This window comes from Oncorhynchus mykiss, chromosome 13, assembly GCF_013265735.2.
Source record: "Oncorhynchus mykiss isolate Arlee chromosome 13, USDA_OmykA_1.1, whole genome shotgun sequence".
NCBI lineage: Eukaryota > Metazoa > Chordata > Actinopteri > Salmoniformes > Salmonidae > Oncorhynchus > Oncorhynchus mykiss.
In genome coordinates this window covers 18,252,459-18,272,723 of record NC_048577.1, presented here as the reverse complement: position 1 = coordinate 18,272,723, position 20,265 = coordinate 18,252,459, and the positions used below count along the sequence as shown (strand labels likewise).

At 43.8% G+C, this 20,265-nt stretch overlaps 1 protein-coding gene across 14 annotated transcripts in view; it reads left to right on the top strand.

Moving 5' to 3' along the window:
- Positions 1-19,476, top strand: part of LOC110485800 (myosin-10) — a 93,018-nt gene extending 73,542 nt beyond the window's left edge. For 13 of the 14 annotated variants that reach the window (XM_036940464.1, XM_036940461.1, XM_036940458.1 and 10 more), the window contains 15 exons: positions 229-441; positions 719-863; positions 1,669-1,875; positions 2,012-2,116; positions 2,554-2,706; positions 4,385-4,633; positions 4,772-4,984; positions 5,396-5,608; positions 5,883-6,044; positions 7,011-7,228; positions 7,718-7,841; positions 8,166-8,374; positions 14,741-14,849; positions 15,992-16,164; positions 16,367-19,476. In XM_036940464.1, coding sequence (XP_036796359.1) covers positions 229-441; positions 719-863; positions 1,669-1,875; positions 2,012-2,116; positions 2,554-2,706; positions 4,385-4,633; positions 4,772-4,984; positions 5,396-5,608; positions 5,883-6,044; positions 7,011-7,228; positions 7,718-7,841; positions 8,166-8,374; positions 14,741-14,849; positions 15,992-16,164; positions 16,367-16,517 — 2,644 coding nt within the window. In that variant the 3' untranslated portion in view covers positions 16,518-19,476. The remainder of the gene's footprint in view (positions 1-228; positions 442-718; positions 864-1,668; positions 1,876-2,011; positions 2,117-2,553; positions 2,707-4,384; positions 4,634-4,771; positions 4,985-5,395; positions 5,609-5,882; positions 6,045-7,010; positions 7,229-7,717; positions 7,842-8,165; positions 8,375-14,740; positions 14,850-15,991; positions 16,165-16,366) is intronic. The other variant, XR_005035472.1, reaches the window with a different exon arrangement.
- The last annotated feature ends 789 nt before the right edge of the window (positions 19,477-20,265 follow it).

The window sequence follows — 20,265 nt, the reverse complement described above, 5'->3', positions numbered from 1 at the left end:
TACCAGTTTTGTGTACCATAGTTTTACCCAAAATGATCCTAACATTTGGACATCTCTGGTACTATAAAAGCACTGCTCAGATGAACTCCCCACAGTTAACATGATTTCTCACCTCTTAATTTAAATGGAATGTATCCTGGCATTAGCCAGCTAATCTAACGATTTCTATGTTGCTGTTTGGAATTGATTTTGGAATTGATTGGTTTGTTGTGTGTGCGTGTGTACCAGGGGTGATGACGAGGCGGCCCAGAAGAACAACGCTCTAAAAGCTGTGCGGGAGCTGCAGGCCCAGCTGTCAGAGCTGCAGGAGGACCTGGAGTCAGAGAAGGTGTCCAGGAACAAGGCGGAGAAAGTCAAGAGGGACCTCAGTGAGGAGCTGGAGGCTCTGAAGACTGAGCTGGAGGACACTCTGGATACCACCGCTGCCCAGCAGGAGCTCAGGTACTGGGACACTGCTTGTCAGATGTACTGCTCTCTGCTGCGCTGATACGCTTATATGTTTACTGTAGTCCCAATATGTTTATTTTTGGTGCTTTTAGAAATGGATAAAGAACCGGTGTAGAGTCGCACTGAAAAAGTGGCACTGTCATAGTTTGGCAAAGTACCTGCGTGTGTAACTGCATGAGGGCTATGGAGAGACACAGCATCTCAGTGAGGTGTCTTTTATGAGTCTACCTTCCTTTCTAACCCCTCTCTCTTCTCCTTTCTTTCCTCTCAGGACCAAGCGAGAGCAGGAGGTGGCTGAGCTGAAGAAGGCCATCGACGAGGAGACCAAGAACCACGAGTCTCAGGTCCAGGAGATGAGACAGAGACACTCCACTGCCCTGGAGGAGCTGTCTGAGAATTTGGAGCAGGCCAAGAGGGTGGGTCTATAATCAAAGACAATACACCTGTCAATCATCTAGTAACATGTCTCATTACATGTTTAGCAGGCCTAGAGGCTAGGTCCACCATCAGACATGGCACCTGCCAACCATAACGTCGTTAGACAGTAGTAGCAACACACATGTTTAGCAGGTCAAGAGAGTGGATCTCCTCCAACGATGTATATAAACCCTAGATTGCTGATGCTATGTATTGGCCATTGAGAGGCTTTGAAGCCACTGGTCGGCCATATTGGGACTCCCCAGTAGGAGCAGTCCTCCATAGGAATGAGTGGAATTCTACAGTATTTAAATGAAATGGGACAAGGACAAATTGACATGTATTTAAGTGTTGTCATGGGGACAGTAACATTAGTACTCTCTAAAAAGTAAACTGTATTTTTATATTTTATTTTAATTAAAAAACGTATGTTTATCTTTTAATATAATATAATTGTATGCATTAAGGTGTTTCTAATATAATACACATGGAAAAAATGAATGTAGACATTAATAAATGCATTTCTATAGCTTCTAAAATATATTTTTTACACTCCCAAGATGGAGGCACAGTGGCTTCAACACAGCGACCCCTATCAGTCATCTAATGTACATATAAATCATTGGTCGCCACCTGAGAAAATAGATCTGTCTACATAACGTAATCTCATACAGTATTAGCACTACACTATCACTTATTTGCTAAGCAAGCCAAGAGGACAGGCCTATCCAACATACCCTCTGTAAAATTCTCTCATGTCCCCAATGTATACCACAACCCCTCTCCCCCCTCTTTCCGCTGCAGTTCAAGTCCAACCTGGAGAAGAACAAGTGTACTCTGGAGAGTGACAACAAGGAGCTGGTGAGCGAGGTGAAGGGGCTTCAGCAGGCCAAGACAGAGTCAGAACACAAGAGGAAGAAGATGGAGGCTCAGCTGCAGGAGTTCATGGCCCGAGCCACCGAGGGAGAGAGGGCTAAAGTAGAACTGGCCGACCGCACACACAAACTGCAGGTTAGAGGGCAAGTCAATGGACCACGCTGTCTGTCTGTCGTCATCACTATGTGTTGAAGTCCATTGGTTTATCAAAATGGGAGTGAAAATGTTTTAATGTGAATATGAAGAGATATTTATTGACCTTTGTCTGTAGACGGAACTGGACACTGTCTCCGCCCTGCTGGAGGATGCTGAGAAGAAGGGAATCAAGTTGGCGAAGGATTCAGCAGGCCTGGAGAGTGCGTTACAGGACACACAGGTGAGCAGAGACTCCTTATACGTCACCAAGCCATTACATGCTCTAATAGTTGAAATCGAAGTTGGAGGTATTGTAATATGCTTTGGAAGCAATTCATTATTGGAGACACTTGTAGATAATTGCTTGCTTTGCTTGTAGACTTGTAGATAATTGCCTGCATTGCTTGCTGTTTGGGGTTTTAGGCTGGGTTTCTGTACAGCACTTTGAGATATCAGCTGATGTACGAAGGGCTATATAAATATATTTTTTTTTTTTTTTTTTTTTGATAATGCTAATCTACTGTAAAAACAACTTTTTTTTATTTTTTACCACCTTGTGTGTGTGTGTGTGTGTGTGTGTGTGTGTGTGTGTGTGTGTGTGTGTGTGTGTGTGTGTGTGTGTGTGTGTGTGTGTGTGTGTGTGTGTGTGTGTGTGTGTGTGTGTGTGTGTGTGTGTAGGAGCTGCTCCAGGAGGAGACTCGTCAGAAGCTGAACCTGAGCTCTCGTATCCGTCAGCTGGAGGAGGACAAGAGTACCCTGCAGGAGCAGCAGGAGGAGGACGAGGAGGCCCGCAGGAACCTGGAGAAACAACTGGCCACGCTGCAGGCTCAGGTATGTACCTCAGGTATAAGTTGAATACAGTGTTGGGGGGAAGTAAACTACATGTAGTTCTGCTAGTAATTTAACTACATTTTGTAGTAGCTTGGTGGTAGTTGAACTAAATTCACATCTAGGTAGTGTTGTCAGTAGTTAGGTAATAAATGTTTTATTTTTCAGCATCAGACCTGCCTAATTCTCTCTTGGAACATCATTTGTTTAATAGGCTAAATAACACATTCTGTTAGCATATGACCCCAAAGTGATCTATTCTTGCAAAAAGTAGTTTGGATGTAGTTGTCATGGAAATTACCACCAGGGACACCTGAATTCAATCTTAAATGAATCATATTAACAGCAAGCTGGATAGGTCACAGTCAAACTAAATTACCGGTCTGAAGTGAGCTCTATCAGGGCAGTCCCGTTAGATCTCTTATATACTGCTTACACAGACAAGTTATGATTTAGATTATTCATAATGAATTCATCATTTATGCATGTGACAGACCAATACCTCACGAGGCTTCTTCTCTCCAAGCTGAGACCTTGAAACTGAGATATCCCTTTCCGTTCTCAAAACAATGTTCTGGGCGTACTGCTAAATTGCATATACTGATAGTGAGGGTTCCTCCCAGGCACAATGAATCAGTCACTTGCATGAACCCAGTCAAATTGGTTATTAGAAAAGCACAAACATAAAATGTTCCTTCACATAGTGAACTACAGTGCCTTGCGAAAGTATTCACCCCCTTGGCATTTTTCCTATTTTGTTGCCTTACAACCTGGAATTAAAATATATATTTTGGGGGTTTGTATCATTTGATTAACACAACATGCCTACCACTTTGAAGTTGCAACATATTTTTTATTGTGAAACAAACAAGAAATAAGACAAAAAACACAAAACTTGAGCGTGCATAACTAAGAACCCCCCCAAAGTCAATACTTTGTAGAGCCACCTTTTGCAGCAATTACAGCTGCAAGTCTCTTGGGATATGTCTCTATAAGCTTGGCACATCTAGCCACTGGGATTTTTGCCCATTCTTCAAGGCAAAACTGCTCCAGCTCCTTCAAGTTGGATGGGTTCCTGCTGGTGTACAGCAATCTTTAAGTCATACCACAGATTCTCAATTGGATTGAGGTTTGGACTTTATTTAACTAAATATGTGACTTCTGAAGGTAATTGGTTGCACCAGATCTAATTTAGCAGAAGGGGGGAATACATACAGTATGCAAGCACCACTTTTCTGTTGTTTAAAAAAAAAAATATATATATATATTTCACTTCACCAATTTGGACTATTTTGTGTATGTCCATTACATGAATTCCAAATAAAAATCCATTTGAATTACAGGTTGTAATGCAACAAATTAGGAAAAACGCCGAGGGGGTGAATACTTTTGCAAGGCACTGTACTTTTTTAAAGTCACTTTAGTTAAGGAAACTATATTTGTCTTAAGGGTAGCTTTAACGTAGCTTAGCTTCTTTCAATGTGAAGTAATTGGTAGCTTGGTAAAATATATTTTCATAGTAGCTTCCCCAACACTAAGATCAGTAATGTGTGTTTTTTTTAAAGACCACTGTCATTTTCTGTATATCAAATGCTCACTCACAAAGCTGTGACCCTCATTTCCTCATGTAAGAACCACAGAAAAAGTATATAATATGAACACCATTGTCTTCTCTATCTAGCTGTTTGAGTCTAGGAAGAAGCTGGATGAGGACGTGGGGACCCTGGAGTCTCTGGAGGAGGTGAAGAGGAAGCTGCAGAAGGACATGGAGCTGACCAGCCAGCGGCTGGAGGAGAAAGCCTCCGCCTTTGACAAGATGGAGAAAACCAAGACCCGCCTGCAGCAGGAGCTGGACGACCTCATGGTGGACCTGGACCACCAGAGGACCATTGTCTCCAACCTGGAGAAGAAGCAGAAGAAGTTTGACCAGGTATCATATCATCTCCATCTTTTCCTCTATCTCACTTCCTTTTCTCCCTCCTCTCACCTTTGCTTATCTCCTTCTTCCCTCTTTGCAAAATAAAAGTAGATCTGCCATCTTAATCACTATCTTCTCCCTCTATATTAGCTCCTGGCTGAGGAGAAGACCATTTCTGCCCGCTATGCTGAGGAGCGTGACAAGGCCGAGGCTGAGGCCAGGGAGAAGGAGACTAAGGCTCTGTCTATGGCCCGGGCTCTGGACGAGGCCCTGGAGGCCAAGGAGGAGTTTGAGAGGCTCAACAAGCAGCTGAGGACTGAGATGGAGGACCTGATGAGCTCCAAGGACGACGTGGGCAAGAGCGTACGTAGTTTAAACCCCCCGTACAGGAGCTGAAGGTTCTCAAATACCTTATACAACCCAGTCCTAAGCCTTGACTTGGCTAGGCTCATCCAATGAGGATTGATAGAACCAAAATGTACAGGTTTTCGTATGTTTCTTCCAATATGGCCACCAATCCACCCACCACAGAATGAGTGAGAATGACTGTGTTACAGGAGCTGGTAGTGTTTCCTAAATGTTGTTGGAGACCTTACACACCTTACCAGAAGCCTTCTGTAAATTACTTAATTTTAAAATAACGCTGTCCACCCACCTCAGATTTTTGCTTTGAGTGAGAATTTGTTTGACTAATCCTATGGGATGGCTTCCCATAGGAAGACCCAGAAAAGAGATGTTGCTGCTAACAGTCTCTCCACGTCCCCCTGTGTGTAGGTCCATGAGCTGGAGAAGTCGAAGCGCACCCTGGAGCAGCAGGTGGAGGAGATGAGGACACAGCTGGAGGAGCTGGAGGACGAGCTGCAGGCCACGGAGGACGGCAAGCTGCGTCTGGAGGTCAACATGCAGGCCATGAAGGCCCAGTTCGACAGGGACCTGCAGGCCAGAGACGAACAGAACGAGGAGAAGAAGAGGACACTGGTCAAACAGGTACAGAGACGAGCAGAGAGGACCCTGTTTAGGGAGTAACAGTCAGACCTCTAATAGAAACTCAGCTGATTTAGCTAGGCCAACAGTTCGGAGAAAATAATCACCATATTATTATATGGTCAAAAACTTTAACTTATGGACTCATTGTGTACTTCCCATCCATCTTCACCCTAACTGTTATTACATCCGAGCAAGCTAGAACCCAAACTTCACTAGGTTTCATCACTTACTTGGTGTTTTCAACCCTCTGTAATATCTTGTTGTCTGACCCAAGGTTCGTGAGATGGAGGCAGAGCTGGAGGATGAGAGGAAGCAGAGAGCCCTGGCTGTGGCAGCTAAGAAGAAGCTGGAGATGGACCTCAAGGACCTGGAGGGGCAAATAGAAGCATCCAACAAGGCCAGAGATGAAGCCATCAAACAGCTCAGAAAACTACAGGTTAGACTTCATACAGGATTTGTGTTTGCTTGTTCATTCTCAAGTTGTGCTGAGCTATTATGTAGTATTATGCAGTTGAAGTCGGAAGTTTACATACACCTTAGCCAACTACATTTAAACTCGGTTTTTCACAATTCCTGACATTTAATCAGAGTAAAAATTCACAAAGTAGATGTCCTAACCGACTTGCCAAAAATATAGTTTGTTAACAAGACATTTGTGGAGTGGTTGAAAAACTAGTTTTAATGACTCCAACCTAAGTGTATGTAAACTTCCAATTTCAACTGTAGATTATAAATATTGTTGCAAAATTCTGGTAACTTTTCCAAAATTCCAAGAATCTTCCAACCAGGAATTCTGGGAATTTTGGGAAAGTTAGCAGAATTTTGCAACCCTACAAAGTCAATATTTTTTGCCTGATTAATTAGGAACTCCTGGTTGTCTGATCTCTGATAATCAGCAATATTATTTTTTACACCTGTATCCTTTTATCAATAAAATGGACTGGCAGCCTCTTCAGGTATGGTATCTGTGCTTGTCTGTCCACTGTATAGTCAGCTTTAATGTATCCTAGATTAGAATATGTCCAGGACTACCAACGTCTGTATTTAGATGACATCCCTGATGCTCTAAACTCATTTGTAGCTTCCCCGCTGGCCTTACACTATTATATTCAGTATAGCTACGGGGTTGGGGTCGGTTCTATTTCAATTCGGGAAGAAAAACTGAATTTCAAACATTTTCTCATAGGCTGCATTTACACAGGCAGCCCAATTATGGGCAACAGATTGATCTGATTGGTCAAAAGACCAATTAGTGGCAAACAATATCAGAATTGGGCTGCCTGTGTAAATGCTGCCATAGAGGAGTATTGAGGAAAATCTCATTTGAAATGGAGTTGACCCCTAACCCTGTACTGTTGCCCCAGACCAGTCTTACTCTTTGCCTTGCTGCTGCCCCCTGCAGGCCCAGATGAAGGACTACCAGAGGGAGCTGGAGGAGGCCAGAGCATCCCGTGATGAGATCTTTGCACAGTCTAAAGAGAACGAGAAGAAACTAAAGGGCCTGGAAGCTGAGATCCTACAGCTGCAGGAGGACCTGGCGGCTTCAGAGAGGGCCCGTAGACACGCTGAGCAGGAGAGAGACGAGCTGGCCGACGAGATCTCAAATAGCGCCTCTGGAAAGTGAGTAGCTACATTTCGCTGATTAATGATCAAATTCAAGCATGATATTTTTACAGATTTAATGGTGCAATATTCAGAAATCGCTGGTTGCTAACATTGTAACAGTTCACCTAATTTCAGTTTCTGTAACAAAACAAGCAATGTATCATTGTACCATCCAAACCGCTATGAAATATATTTTCAATAACCCAAAATATTGTATTTTCAGCTGTTTGAAGCTGGTGTACAAAACTGAAAGTAAAAGACGTAAAAACGAAACTTAAGAACGGGAAGCATAGAAATAGCACACATAGAACAGATCTACTGCTTCTTAGACTTGCTTTCAATGAGAATGACAGATCTATAACTCGCATTCCTATCTGAATTTGGTCAGGTCACCCAAACAGTTACATACTGCTGCTTTAAGTGAACCAGCAGCCTTCCCCCCCTGATTTCTATGCTCTGTTCTGTACCGACCACATCACCGAATCATGAATTTGTTTGTGTCAGGTCGACCCTGCTAGATGAGAAGAGGAGGCTGGAGGCCCGCATCTCACAGCTGGAGGAGGAACTAGAGGAGGAACAGAGCAACATGGAGCTGCTTAATGACCGCTTCCGCAAGACCACCATGCAGGTACAGTACAACTCTGACATTGTCAAACACGTACACAGCTCATGAAGGTACAGAACAGGTAAAACTCTCCTTAAACCACCATTGTCTCTTGATGTTTTGAGGAGGAGATCGGACAAGAGGAAAGTACTTTTGAAATTCATTCATACACAGAGACGATTCTTGGACCATAGAATGTAGTCTCTCTATGGTCTGGAGAGTAGCCTATAATAAACTGCACTAACAAGTAGCACACCAGACTACTTCCTGGGACCCACAACTAACGGTTTTATATAGAGATAGACAAAGAGTGACCCTCTCTCCCTTTATTCCCATTTCTATCCCAAGGTGGACATCCTGAACACTGAGCTGGCTGGGGAGCGCAGTGCGGCCCAGAAGAGTGAGAACGCCCGTCAAGGAATGGAGAGGCAGAACAAGGAGCTGAAGGCCAAGCTGGGAGAGCTAGAGGGGGCAGTCAAGTCCAAGTTCAAGGCTGCCATCACCGCCCTGGAGGCCAAGATACTGCAGCTGGAGGAGCAACTGGAGCAGGAGGCCAAGTAAGAAGCCTTCTATATACTGTACTAAATAGACATCATAATGGGGGTCAGAGTTTAAAGATGGGAGGTTACCTAGAATTCAATGTAGGCTTCAATAGGTGGACTCTAGCTCATATACTCATTCTAATGATTTACCCATACTCAATAGACCGCTAGAGGTAGGAGTTTCACCTAACCACAGTTCTATAATCAGATTACAAACTACTCCAAATCTGGACCTTTAAAGGCCCAGTGCAGTCAAAAATGTGATCTTCCTGTGTTGTGTATATATATTTCCACACTAGGAGGTTGGAATAATACTGTGAAATTGTGAAAATTATGATAATGCCCTTTTAGTATAAAGACAGCTTGAAGTTTCAGCCCATTTTGGTGGGATGGATTTTTGCCTGCCTAGTGTCATCACCATATGGTAAATTAGTTAATAGACCAATAAGAAAGAGTACCAAACTTTTCTGCCAATAACAACAACAACAAAAAGTTTTCCCCTGACAGTCCTAGCAAAATTCTTGCTTGAGAAATTGCTCTTTGCTAAGAAGCTATTTTGTTTTTGTTTTGACCATTTTAATTGAAAATAATCACAGTAAGGTACTTCATTGTTACCCAGAAATGATCTGATATTGAGATATATATGACTTCATTGGACCTTTAACATTAGGGGGTTGAAAACATACAGTACCGTTCAAACACACTACTTGCCTAGAGAGTTTTCAGCTATACTTTTGGTGGCTGTTTATTTACCACAACAGACAGATGCTGGCACTAAGACCGCACTCAGTCAGCTGTATAAGGAAATAAGCAAACAGAAAACCACTTACCCAAAGGCGACGTTCCTAGTGGCCGGAGACTTTAATGCAGTGAAACTTAAATCAGTTCTACCAAATTTCTATCAACATGTTAAATGTGCAACCAGAGGGAAAAAAAATAAAGATCACCTGTACTCCACAGAGACACGTACAAAGCTCTCCCTAGCCCTCCATTTGGTAAATCTGACCACAACTCTATCCTCCTGATTCCTGCTTATAAGCAAAAATTAAAGCAGGAAGTACCAGTGACTCAGTCTGTAAAAATGTGGTCAGATGAAGCAGATGTTAAACTACAGGACTGTTTTGCTAGCACAGACTGGAACATGTTCCAGGATTCTTCCGATGGCATTGAGGAGTACACCACATCAGTCACTGGCTTTATCAATAAGTGCATCGAGGATATCGTCCCCACAGTGACTGTACGTACATACCCCAACCAGAAGCCATGGATTACAGGCAACATTCGCACTGAGCTAAAGGGTAGAGCTGCCGCTTCCAAGGTGCGGGACTCTAACCCGGAAGCTTACAAGAAGTCCTGCGACGAACCATCAAACAGGCAAAGCGTAAATACGGGGCTAAGATTGAATCATACTACACCGGCTCCGACGCTCGTCTTATGTGGCAGGGCTTGCAAACTATTACAGACTACAAAGGGAAGCACAGCCGCGAGCTGCCCAGTGACACGACCTACCAGACGAGCTAAATCACTTCTATGCTCGCTTTGAGGCAAGCAACACTGAGGCATGCATGAGAGCATCAGCTGTTCCGGACGACTGTGTGATCACGCCGACGTGAGTAAGACCTTTAAACAGGTTGACATACAAAAGGCTGCGGGGCCAGACGGATTACCAGGACGTGTGCTCCGGGCATGTGCTGACCAACTGGCAAGTGTCTTCACTGACATTTTCAACATGTCCCTGATTGAGTCTGTAATACCAACATGTTTCAAGCAGACCACCATAGTCTCTGTGCCTAAGAACACAAAGGAAACCTGCCTAAATGACTACAGACCCGTAGCACTCACTCACAATTTGAAAGGCTGGTAATGGCTCACATCAACACCATTATCCCAGAAACCCTAGACCCACTCCAATTTGCATACCGCCCCAACAGATCCACAGATGATACAATCTCTATTGCATTCCACACTGCCCTTTCCCACCTGGACAAAAGGAACGCTTATGTGAGAATGCTCAGCGTTCAACACCATAGTACCCTCAAAGCTCATCATTAAGCTAAGGATCCTGGGACTAAACACCTCCCTCTACAACTGGATCCTGGACTTCCTGACGGGCCGCCCCCAGGTGGTGAGGGTAGATAGCAACACATCTGCCACGCTGATCCTCAACACTGGAGCTCCCCAGGGGTGCGTGCTCAGTCCCCTCCTGTACTCCCTGTTCACCCACGACTGCATGGCCAGGCACAACTCCAACACCATCATTAAGTTTGCAGACGACACAACACAGTGGCGTGATCACCGACAATGATGAGACAGCCTATAGCGACAAGGTCAGAGACCTGGCCGGGTGGTGCCAGAATAACAACCTATCCCTCATCGTAACCAAGACTAAGGAGATGATTGTGGACTACAGGAAAAGGAGGACCGGGCACGCCCCCATTCTCATCAACGGGGCTATAGTGGAGCAGGTTGAGAGCGTCAAGTTCCTTGGTGTCCACATCAACAACAAACTAAAATGGTCTAAACACACCAAGACAGTCGTGAAGAGGGCACGACAAAGCCTATTCCCCCTCAGGAAACTAAAAAGATTTGGCATGGGTCCTGAGATCCTCAAAAGGTTCTACAGCTGCAACATCGAGAGCATCCTGACCGGTTGCATCACTGCCTGTACGGCAATTGCTCGGTCTCTTACCGCTAGGCACTAGAGCACATATGTCAGAGTCAAGGCCCGCGGGCCACATCCGGCCCGCAAGAAGGTTTTTTACGGCCCCTGGGATGATCTTGATTTATTATTAGAACCGGCCCGCAGCAAGCCGGCAGCCCGCAGATCTTTTACACGCACCAATACTACATTTCCCACAATGCAAAGGTGACGCACCGAGCAGTAGGCTGCTTCATTTCAATATTTATTGGCACAGCAGTCGTCAGCATCACAGTAAAATTAACTTTCAGATACCCATCAAAAATGGCAAAACGGAAGGTGGATACTGAGAACCGGGGGTTTCAAACAAGGTGGGAGTCGGAGTATATGTTCACGAAGGTAGCTGGAAAACCTGTGTGTCTTCTGTGTGGAGAAAGTGTGGCGGTACTGAAAGAGTATAATCTGAGACGACATTATGAAACGAAACACGCGGACAAAAACAAGAATATGGACATGGAACAAAGGCTACAAAAGGCCAGTTTTATTTTGGCAGAAGAGATCGCTAAATCAGCCCGGCCATTTACGGAGGGGGATTTCATCAAAAACTGCATGATTAAAGTTTGTGACGAAGTTTGCCCAGAAAAAAGGCAACTCTTTTTAAATGTGAGTCTGAGCAGAAACACCATTGCCGAGAGAGTAGACCAGTTGTCCATCAATCTAAAAGAGCAGCTTGTGAAAAAGGGAAAAGATTTTATTGCATATTCCTTGGCTGTGGATGAGAGCACCGACATTTCTGACATTGCCCAGTTGTCAATTTTCATCCGCGGAGTGGACTCCAACCTAAGCGTGACAGAGGAGTTTTTGGCTTTACGTCCTATGCATGGCACAACTACGGGGCATGATTTGTATGAAGAGGTGTCAAGATGTGTAAATGAGATGGAGCTGCCTTGGGAAAAACTCGTGGGTTTGACAACCGACGGAGCACCTGCGATGTGTGGACACAGGAGCGGACTGGTGGCGAAGATACGGGAAAAGATGCAAGAGGAAAACGCGACAGGTGAGCTGACAGCTTATCATTGTATCATACACCAGGAAGCGTTGTGCGGTAAAGCCTTGAAAATTGAGCATGTAATGAGCATCATCACGCGCACAGTTAACTTTATCAGAGCCAAAGGTTTGAATCACCGCCAGTTCAAGGCATTTCTGACGGAGTTAGAAACGGAGCATGGTGATTTGCCTTATCACACAGAGGTGCGATGGCTAAGCCAGGGAAAGGTGCTTCAAAGATGTTTCGAGCTTCGTGAGGAGATTTGTCTGTTCTTGGACAGCAAAGGGAAAGACACAACACAACTCCGAGACGAAATGTTTCTGTGTGAAATGGCTTTTCTGTGTGACATTACGAGTCATCTGAATGCAATAAACTTGCAGCTGCAGGGTCGGGATCGTGTCATCTCTGATATGTACAGTACAGTGAAGGCATTTAAAACCAAACTGACTCTGTGGGAGACGCAGATGCGGAAAGAAAATTTGAGCCACATTCCCAGCTGCCAGACCATGAAAGAGAAGCTCTCTACCAGTGCGTTCCCGAGCACACAGTTGGCTGATAAAATAGGTATGCTTGCCGCTGACTTTCGACGCCGATTTGCTGACTTTGAAGCACAAAAAAGCAGGTTGGAACTGCTCGGTAACCCATTTGCTGTTGACGTGGAAAGCTCACCACCAAACCTCCAAATGGAGTTGATTGACCTCCAATGCAATGATGCACTGAGGGCAAAATATGCGGCAGTGGGTGCTGCGGAGTTCGCCCGTTTCCTCCCCGGCACAATGCCCCAGCTGCGCATCCAGGCTGCTCAAACGTTGTCTATGTTTGGCAGCACATACCTGTGTGAACAACTGTTTTCTTTGATGAACCTGAACAAAACATCACACAGAAGTCGACTTACTGCTGAACACCTCCACTCAATTCTGAGGATTTCTTCAGCTCAGAGCCTTACCCCGAACATTGATGAACTTGTGGAAAAGATGGGACACCACCAAGTATCACCCTCAACCTCAAACAAGTGAACATTACTGTGCAATCACATATTTAGAGTTTTTACTCAGTTCAAGTTTAAAAGTTAAAATTTTATATTTGTTTTCACTGCATGTTACTTCTCCTTAAACAAAGTGTTGTTTTTGATTAATAGATTTTTGCACTTTATTTTTTTGTATTTCAATCCAATTATATTTTAAAAATATTTCAGTTGAGTGGATGATAGAAAATTGCTATTATTGTTTTTTCTTTGAAGTAAATTTAGCCCACTTTTGCTAAAATAGAAAATATAGTCTACTGATGGTGCCTTGAATACCGGTTTCTTTCATTTAATGTTCATGTTATGGGGATATTTATATAAAGGAAATTTGTCTTTTGTGTCTGTTGAAAATTAAAGATTACTGACAGAGCCATAAGAAAATATTGCTTTATTTATCTGATCATATTGTAATATATTTGTTAGGTTTTCAGTAGGTTCAATTAGGTTCACTAGACTATATGCGTCATTTAAAAATTTTTCAATGAACATTCGAACAGTCCGGCCCTCGTCTTGTAGCTGATTTTTTTATTTGGCCCTCCGTCCATTTGACTTTGACACCCCTGCACTAGAGGGTGGTGCGTACGGCCCAATACATCACTGGGGCTAAACTGCCTGCCATCCAAGACCTCTACACCAGGCGGTGCCAGAGGAAGGCACTAAAAATTGTCAAAGACCCCAGCCACCCCAGTCATAAACTGTTCCCTCTCAAACTTAGATTTGTCTGTCCATAACACTTTTTTCCACTCTTCCTCTGTCCAGTGTCTGTTTTCTTTTTCCCATCTTAATATTTTATTTTCATTGGCCAGTCTGAGATATGGCTTTTTTTTTGCAACTCTTCACTGTTGACGTTGAGATGGGTGTTTTGTGGGTACTATTTAATGAAGCTGCCAGTTGAGGACTTGGGAGTCATCTGTTTCTCAAACTAGACACTCTAATGTACTTGTCCTCTTGCTCTGTTGTGCACCAGGGCCTCCCACTCCTCTTTCTATTTTGGTTAGAGCCTGTTTGCACTGTTCTGTGAAGGGAATAGTACACAGCATTGTATGAGATCTTCAGTTTCTTGGCAATTTCTTGCATGGAACAGCCTTCGTTTCTCAGAACAAGAATAGACTGGCGAGTTTCAGAAGAAAGTTCTTTGTTTCTGGCCATTTTGAGGCTGTAATCAAACCCACAAATACTGATGCTCCAGGTACTCAATTAAAGAAGGCCAGTTTTATTGCTTCTTTAATCAGCACAACAGTTTTCAGCTGTGCTAACATAATTGCAAAAGGGTTTTCTAATGATCAATTAGCCTTTTCAAATTATAAACTTGGATTAGCTCACACAACGTGCCATTGGAACACAGGAGTGATGGTTGCTGATAATGGGTCTCTGTACGCCTATGTAGATATTCCATAAAACATCTGCCGTTTCCATCTACAATAGTCATTTACAACATGAACAATGTCTACACTGTATTTCTGATCAATTTGAGGTTATTTAATGGACAAATTTTTTTTTTTTAAAACAAGGAAATGTCTAAGTGATCCCCAAACTTTTGAATGGTAGTGTATGAGGTTGCCTAATGTGGAGTCTTTTACTACATCCTGATGCAAATGTATGTCCCCATTAGATATGAGTCAGTAGTACACTATTTACACACTTTCCTGTTATCACTCTTTTTCCTCTCAGGGAGAGGGCAGCAGCCAATAAGATCGTCCGACGCACAGAGAAGAAGCTGAAAGAGGTGGTGATTCAGGTGGAGGACGAGCGTCGCCATGCCGACCAGTACAAGGAACAGGTGAGTGGTCGTTTTGGGTCCACAGTGAACTTGAAACAGTCTGTTCTGACATTTAGAAAGGGTGAGTTAAAGGCCATGGATGCCAGGTTAGCTACTAATTCACTATAATCAGTGTCTCTGTGTCATCTGTGCTGAAGCTCTCTCTCTCTTTCTCTCCTATTCCCACCCACGCTCTTCTGTAGCTTTGGTTCTTTCTCTCTCTCCTATTCCCACCCACTCTCTTCTGTAGCTTTGGTTCTCTCTCTCTCCTATTCCCACCCACGCTCTTCTGTAGCTTTGGTTCTCTCTCTCTCTCTCCTATTCCCACCCACGCTCTTCTGTAGCTTTGGTTCTCTCTCTCTCCTATTCCCACCCACGCTCTTCTGTAGCTTTGGTTCTCTCTCTCTCTCCTATTCCCACCCACGCTCTTCTGTAGCTTTGGATCTCTCTCTCTCTCCTATTCCCACCCACGCTCTTCTGTAGCTTTGGATCTCTCTCTCTCTCTCTCCTATTCCCACCCACGCTCTTCTGTAGCTTTGGTTCTCTCTCTCTCCTATTCCCACCCACCCTCTTCTGTAGCTTTGGTTCTCTCTCTCTCTCCCCTATTCCCACCCACGCTCTTCTGTAGCTTTGGTTCTCTCTCTCTCTCCCCTATTCCCATCCACGCTATTCAGTAGCTTTGGTTCTCTCTCTCTCTCCCCTATTCCCACCCACGCTATTCAGTAGCTTTGGTTCTCTCTCTCTCCTATTCCCACCCACGCTCTTCTGTAGCTTTGGTTCTCTCTCTCTCCTATTCCCACCCACGCTCTTCTGTAGCTTTGGTTCTCTCTCTCTCTCCCCTATTCCCACCCACGCTCTTCTGTAGCTTTGGTTCTCTCTCTCTCTCCCCTATTCCCACCCACGCTATTCAGTAGCTTTGGTTCTCTCTCTCCTATTCCCACCCACTCTCTTCAGTAGCTTTGGTTCTCTCTCAATTCTTCTGTCTGTCCCAAACCTTTGTCTTCAAACTTTAATTTCCATCCTTGTTTTTCCAATTTCTATCCCACCTTTTGTCTCTCTTTCTTGCTCTCTCGCTCTCTGTGTTTTAATATTGAATTGGCCCTTGAATTTGCTATGTAAATACGTTGAATTGTGCGTTGAAATTCAAATTCTCCCCCTGTCAGATGGAGAAGGCCAACTCTCGTATGAAGCAGCTGAAGCGTCAGCTGGAGGAGGCTGAGGAGGAGGCTACCAGAGCCAACGCCTCCCGTAGGAAACTACAGAGGGAGCTGGACGACGCCACCGAGGCCAGCGAGGGCCTGACCCGCGAAGTCAACACACTCAAGAACCGCCTCAGGTACAGCCTCTCATACACTTCACATAGTTATTTATGCCCATCAGCGTTCCCTCTGCCAGTTTCTTTAAAACAAAGAAGACATTCATTGTTATCATTTCCCGTACATGTTCATCAACACTCATATAGATGCAACAGGACACACGCTATCATAGATCTGTGGGTGTGATAAATGACCATGTATGTATTTGCCTGTTCTCCTCAGGCGTGGAGGCCCCATCAGCTTCTCGTCTAGCCGTTCAGGCCGCAGCCGGCAGCTCCAGATCGACGGAACCTCCGTGGACAATTCTGACGATGACGCCGACAGCCGCGCCAGCGACCACAACGACACGCAAGCCTCCAACCAGACCGAATAGACGCTCCCTGCTAATCCTACCAACCCTATCGATTAGCCAGCCTGGCAGCATGGTGACTACAACACCTCAGCCTCTCCATCTGTCCCTGTCCACGAGTCAACAGCAGGGAGAACCAGGGTCTTGTTCATTAGGAACCAAAACAGAAGAAAACAGTCCGAAACAGGGAAGGACTACCTGGATTTGACTAATAAGAACAGCTCGTTTTCATTTTCCGTTGAAAGATGCTTTCAAACGTTTTGCTACGGTGTGTTGTAATGAATACGACCTAGACCACCCCACCCCCCAGAAATGCTCCCTTCCTAGGGATGACGAAACAATTACTCCCACTTGAGCGGCTTACTCTGCCTTACTCTAATGTTACTCTAACAATATTCCTACTCTACTCTGGCTAGCTGCTCGGCCCGGCGAGTGTCCCAACGATCTTAATATAGTCCTCCCTAGGCGTGGAATTATGTGTTCCACTTAAATGAATATGTAAACTTATGTACAAGTGATTTTTACTTATGAACTATGCGTGTGTGCACATGTGAGTATGTAAGGTATGTGTATGCCCCTGAACGCCAAACTGCAAGGAAAGGAGCGAAACTAGGAAACGTTCACTTTTGTCATCCTCCTTCCACATTAAACAAAATATTGTCTTGTAATACAAGTGTGTCACCAAATGTAAAGCCATCATCTCTCCCCTGGCTTAAAGCAGGCCTAACAAAACTCTGTCCTCTCCGATGATAGTCCTATTCAACAATAGGTCAGAGGTCAATGGACTGCCTCCGCTTCCCTCATTGCATGAGTCTCTTCCTGATGTACAGACTATTGTTCCGCTTCTAAACACTACAATGAAACCAGATGGTGGATTCACACAGTCTGACCTGTTCTGGAAGAAAAAAGTGGAAGTTTTAACTGTGAACAGCTTTTCTCCACTTGCCACAGCATCTCGTCACAACACTTTAAAAACAATTGGTAACTGACTTCTTATAGGAATCGCATAGGTCATGATTGACGTTTTTTGTTGTTGTATTTTGACTAATTGGAACACTATTTTTCCTGTTGTTCAGGAAGAAGGGTTGAAGGCAGTGAAGTGTGGTATGCTTAGATAGATGGTCGCTGGCGTAAGTATCACAGAGAATCGCTGGAAACTGCACATAACTGCACAATGAGTGTTCATATGCCCCTGTAACTGGAGCCAGGAAACCCCAAGCTTCTCTCATGAGTGGTCACAAGATGTACAATACAGCCTCTTAGTCCAACACGAATGATGAGAGCTTCGATTGAACGTGTTTGGCTAGCTAAAGCCTACTTCTCAGAGCAAGGGAGACTGCCATCTCACTTTGTTTGTGCCATGGTTTGGTAGCAAAGTAGGACCCCCAACTCTCTCTTATAATACGTTGACACACCAACTACCAAGCACTTAGTATTCCTAGATATAACAGCCTTCTATTGGGGATAGCATCTCAAAGCTCTAAAACTATTAAGCCACTCTTAGCGTCCCAGAAGGTCCATATCCATCAGCGCTCTCTATTGTTCCTTTGGCATCTCTGTTCAGTATAAAAGAGGGTAATGTATGGAAACTGCCACTTTCATTTGACTTTTACGCCAATGTTAGCTCAGCTGTAATGACATGTTTCTTTAAAGTGCCTTAGACACTAGATAAGAACATTAGTGGGTAATGCACGGTGAGCACCTGTATTAAACAGAAAGATGTGTAGGTGTACACCTGTATTAAACAGAAGGACGTGTAGGTGTACACCTGTATTAAACAGAAAGACGTGTGGGTGTGCACCTGTATTAAACAGAAAGACGTGTAGGTGTACACCTGTATTAAACAGAAAGACGTGTAGGTGTACACCTGTATTAAACAGAAAGACGTGTGGGTGTGCACCTGTATTAAACAGAAAGACGTGTAGGTGTGCACCTGTATTAAACAGAAAGACGTGTAGGTGTACACCTGTATTAAACAGAAAGACGTGTAGGTGTGCACCTGTATTAAACAGAAAGACGTGTAGGTGTACACCTGTATTAAACAGAAAGACGTGTAGGTGTGCACCTGTATTAAACAGAAAGACGTGTAGGTGTGCACCTGTATTAAACAGAAAGACGTGTAGGTGTACACCTGTATTAAACAGAAAGACGTGTAGGTGTGCACCTGTATTAAACAGAAAGACGTGTAGGTGTACACCTGTATTAAACAGAAAGACGTGTAGGTGTACACCTGTATTAAACAGAAAGACGTGTAGGTGTACACCTGTATTAAACAGAAAGACGTGTAGGTGTACACCTGTATTAAACAGAAAGACGTGTAGGTGTACACCTGTATTAAACAGAAAGACGTGTAGGTGTACACCTGTATTAAACAGAAAGACGTGTAGGTGTGCACCTGTATTAAACAGAAAGACGTGTAGGTGTACACCTGTATTAAACAGAAAGACGTGTAGGTGTACACCTGTATTAAACAGAAAGACGTGTAGGTGTGCACCTGTATTAAACAGAAAGACGTGTAGGTGTGCTGTACGTGTTACATAAAAACCTAACGAGGCAAACCTGGTGAACGGAAAACAAACACTTATTTTTCTTCTTCTTTGTCTTGTGTATTTTTGCTGATGTTTCATATCATACCCAGTGTGCACCTCCTCTCCCGTTCATATACCTGTAGCAATGTCTCCATAGGTAGTGTGTGTGTGTGGGTCAGAAATCAGTGTTACTATTAACTATGTGAGATGTGGAGCTTTTTGCTCCCCCTTCAAGAGCAGAATGTGATTTCATTTGGTTAAAAGCTTTAACATCCATGATGTAGTTTTACTTGTGTTTGTATTATTATTCTCAGACTGGCTGTTGACGACCAGGCTTTCATTACAACTGCAAATACACCCCCACCCCCATTTTATTTCTTGTTTGCCTCCTGTATTTCTAGACTACAGTGATTTTTTTTGTAAAAGAAAATAAAGCATATTCATTGTAGAAATAATATGATTCCAGTTTGTTCTGAGTGGAGGAGCCCCTAGAGACTTTCAATTCAGTCATGCAGGTTTCTCTCCCCAAATTGGAGAGCACAGTGGGTAGCTACACCTGAAGGGCATGGACATATATGATGGGTTGTTTTAGGGAAGTGATCTAAATTCAGTAAGGGGTTGAGAATAGTTAGAAAACAAAAGCTACTCTGTGATTTGAACCAGGGACCTGCTTCAGATGGCAACCCAAATGTTATACTCGCCACCAGCTGGGGGGCAACATCATTGGCGTAGCCAGAAACTTGTCAGGTGGGCCTGCATCAATTTGGGTAGCTAACTTCCTGAAATTTTGCCATCGGGCAGAGGAAAATGTGCTGTTGTATAGCTCATCTCATGCTATTGTACATATTTTGCCATGAGCCCGAGAGAAAATGTTGCATTTTTAGAGTGGATTACAGCTAAAATATAGGTGTTGATTGATAAAGGTACTGGATTATGAGTTGGCTTGTTTGCTAAATGAACAAATGAAATAGGCAGTAGCATGGTGATTATAGCAATAGAAGCACAGTGGCAAATGGCTCAATGCAGTTATATTCATGGATTATTGGGGTGTGGCTTTGTTAGTTCTTTTTGGCAACCCATCCAGTGAGAGTGAATGTCAATCCAGGTAATCTGTTCTGTTATATTTAATCAAATCTGACTAACCCAATGCACTGCTTGCTATGAATTCTATCTGTTGGTATTTGCATATTTAGGTAAAAAGACTATGTCCTGTTTGGAACATTTGACAAGAGCAGATTTCTTTT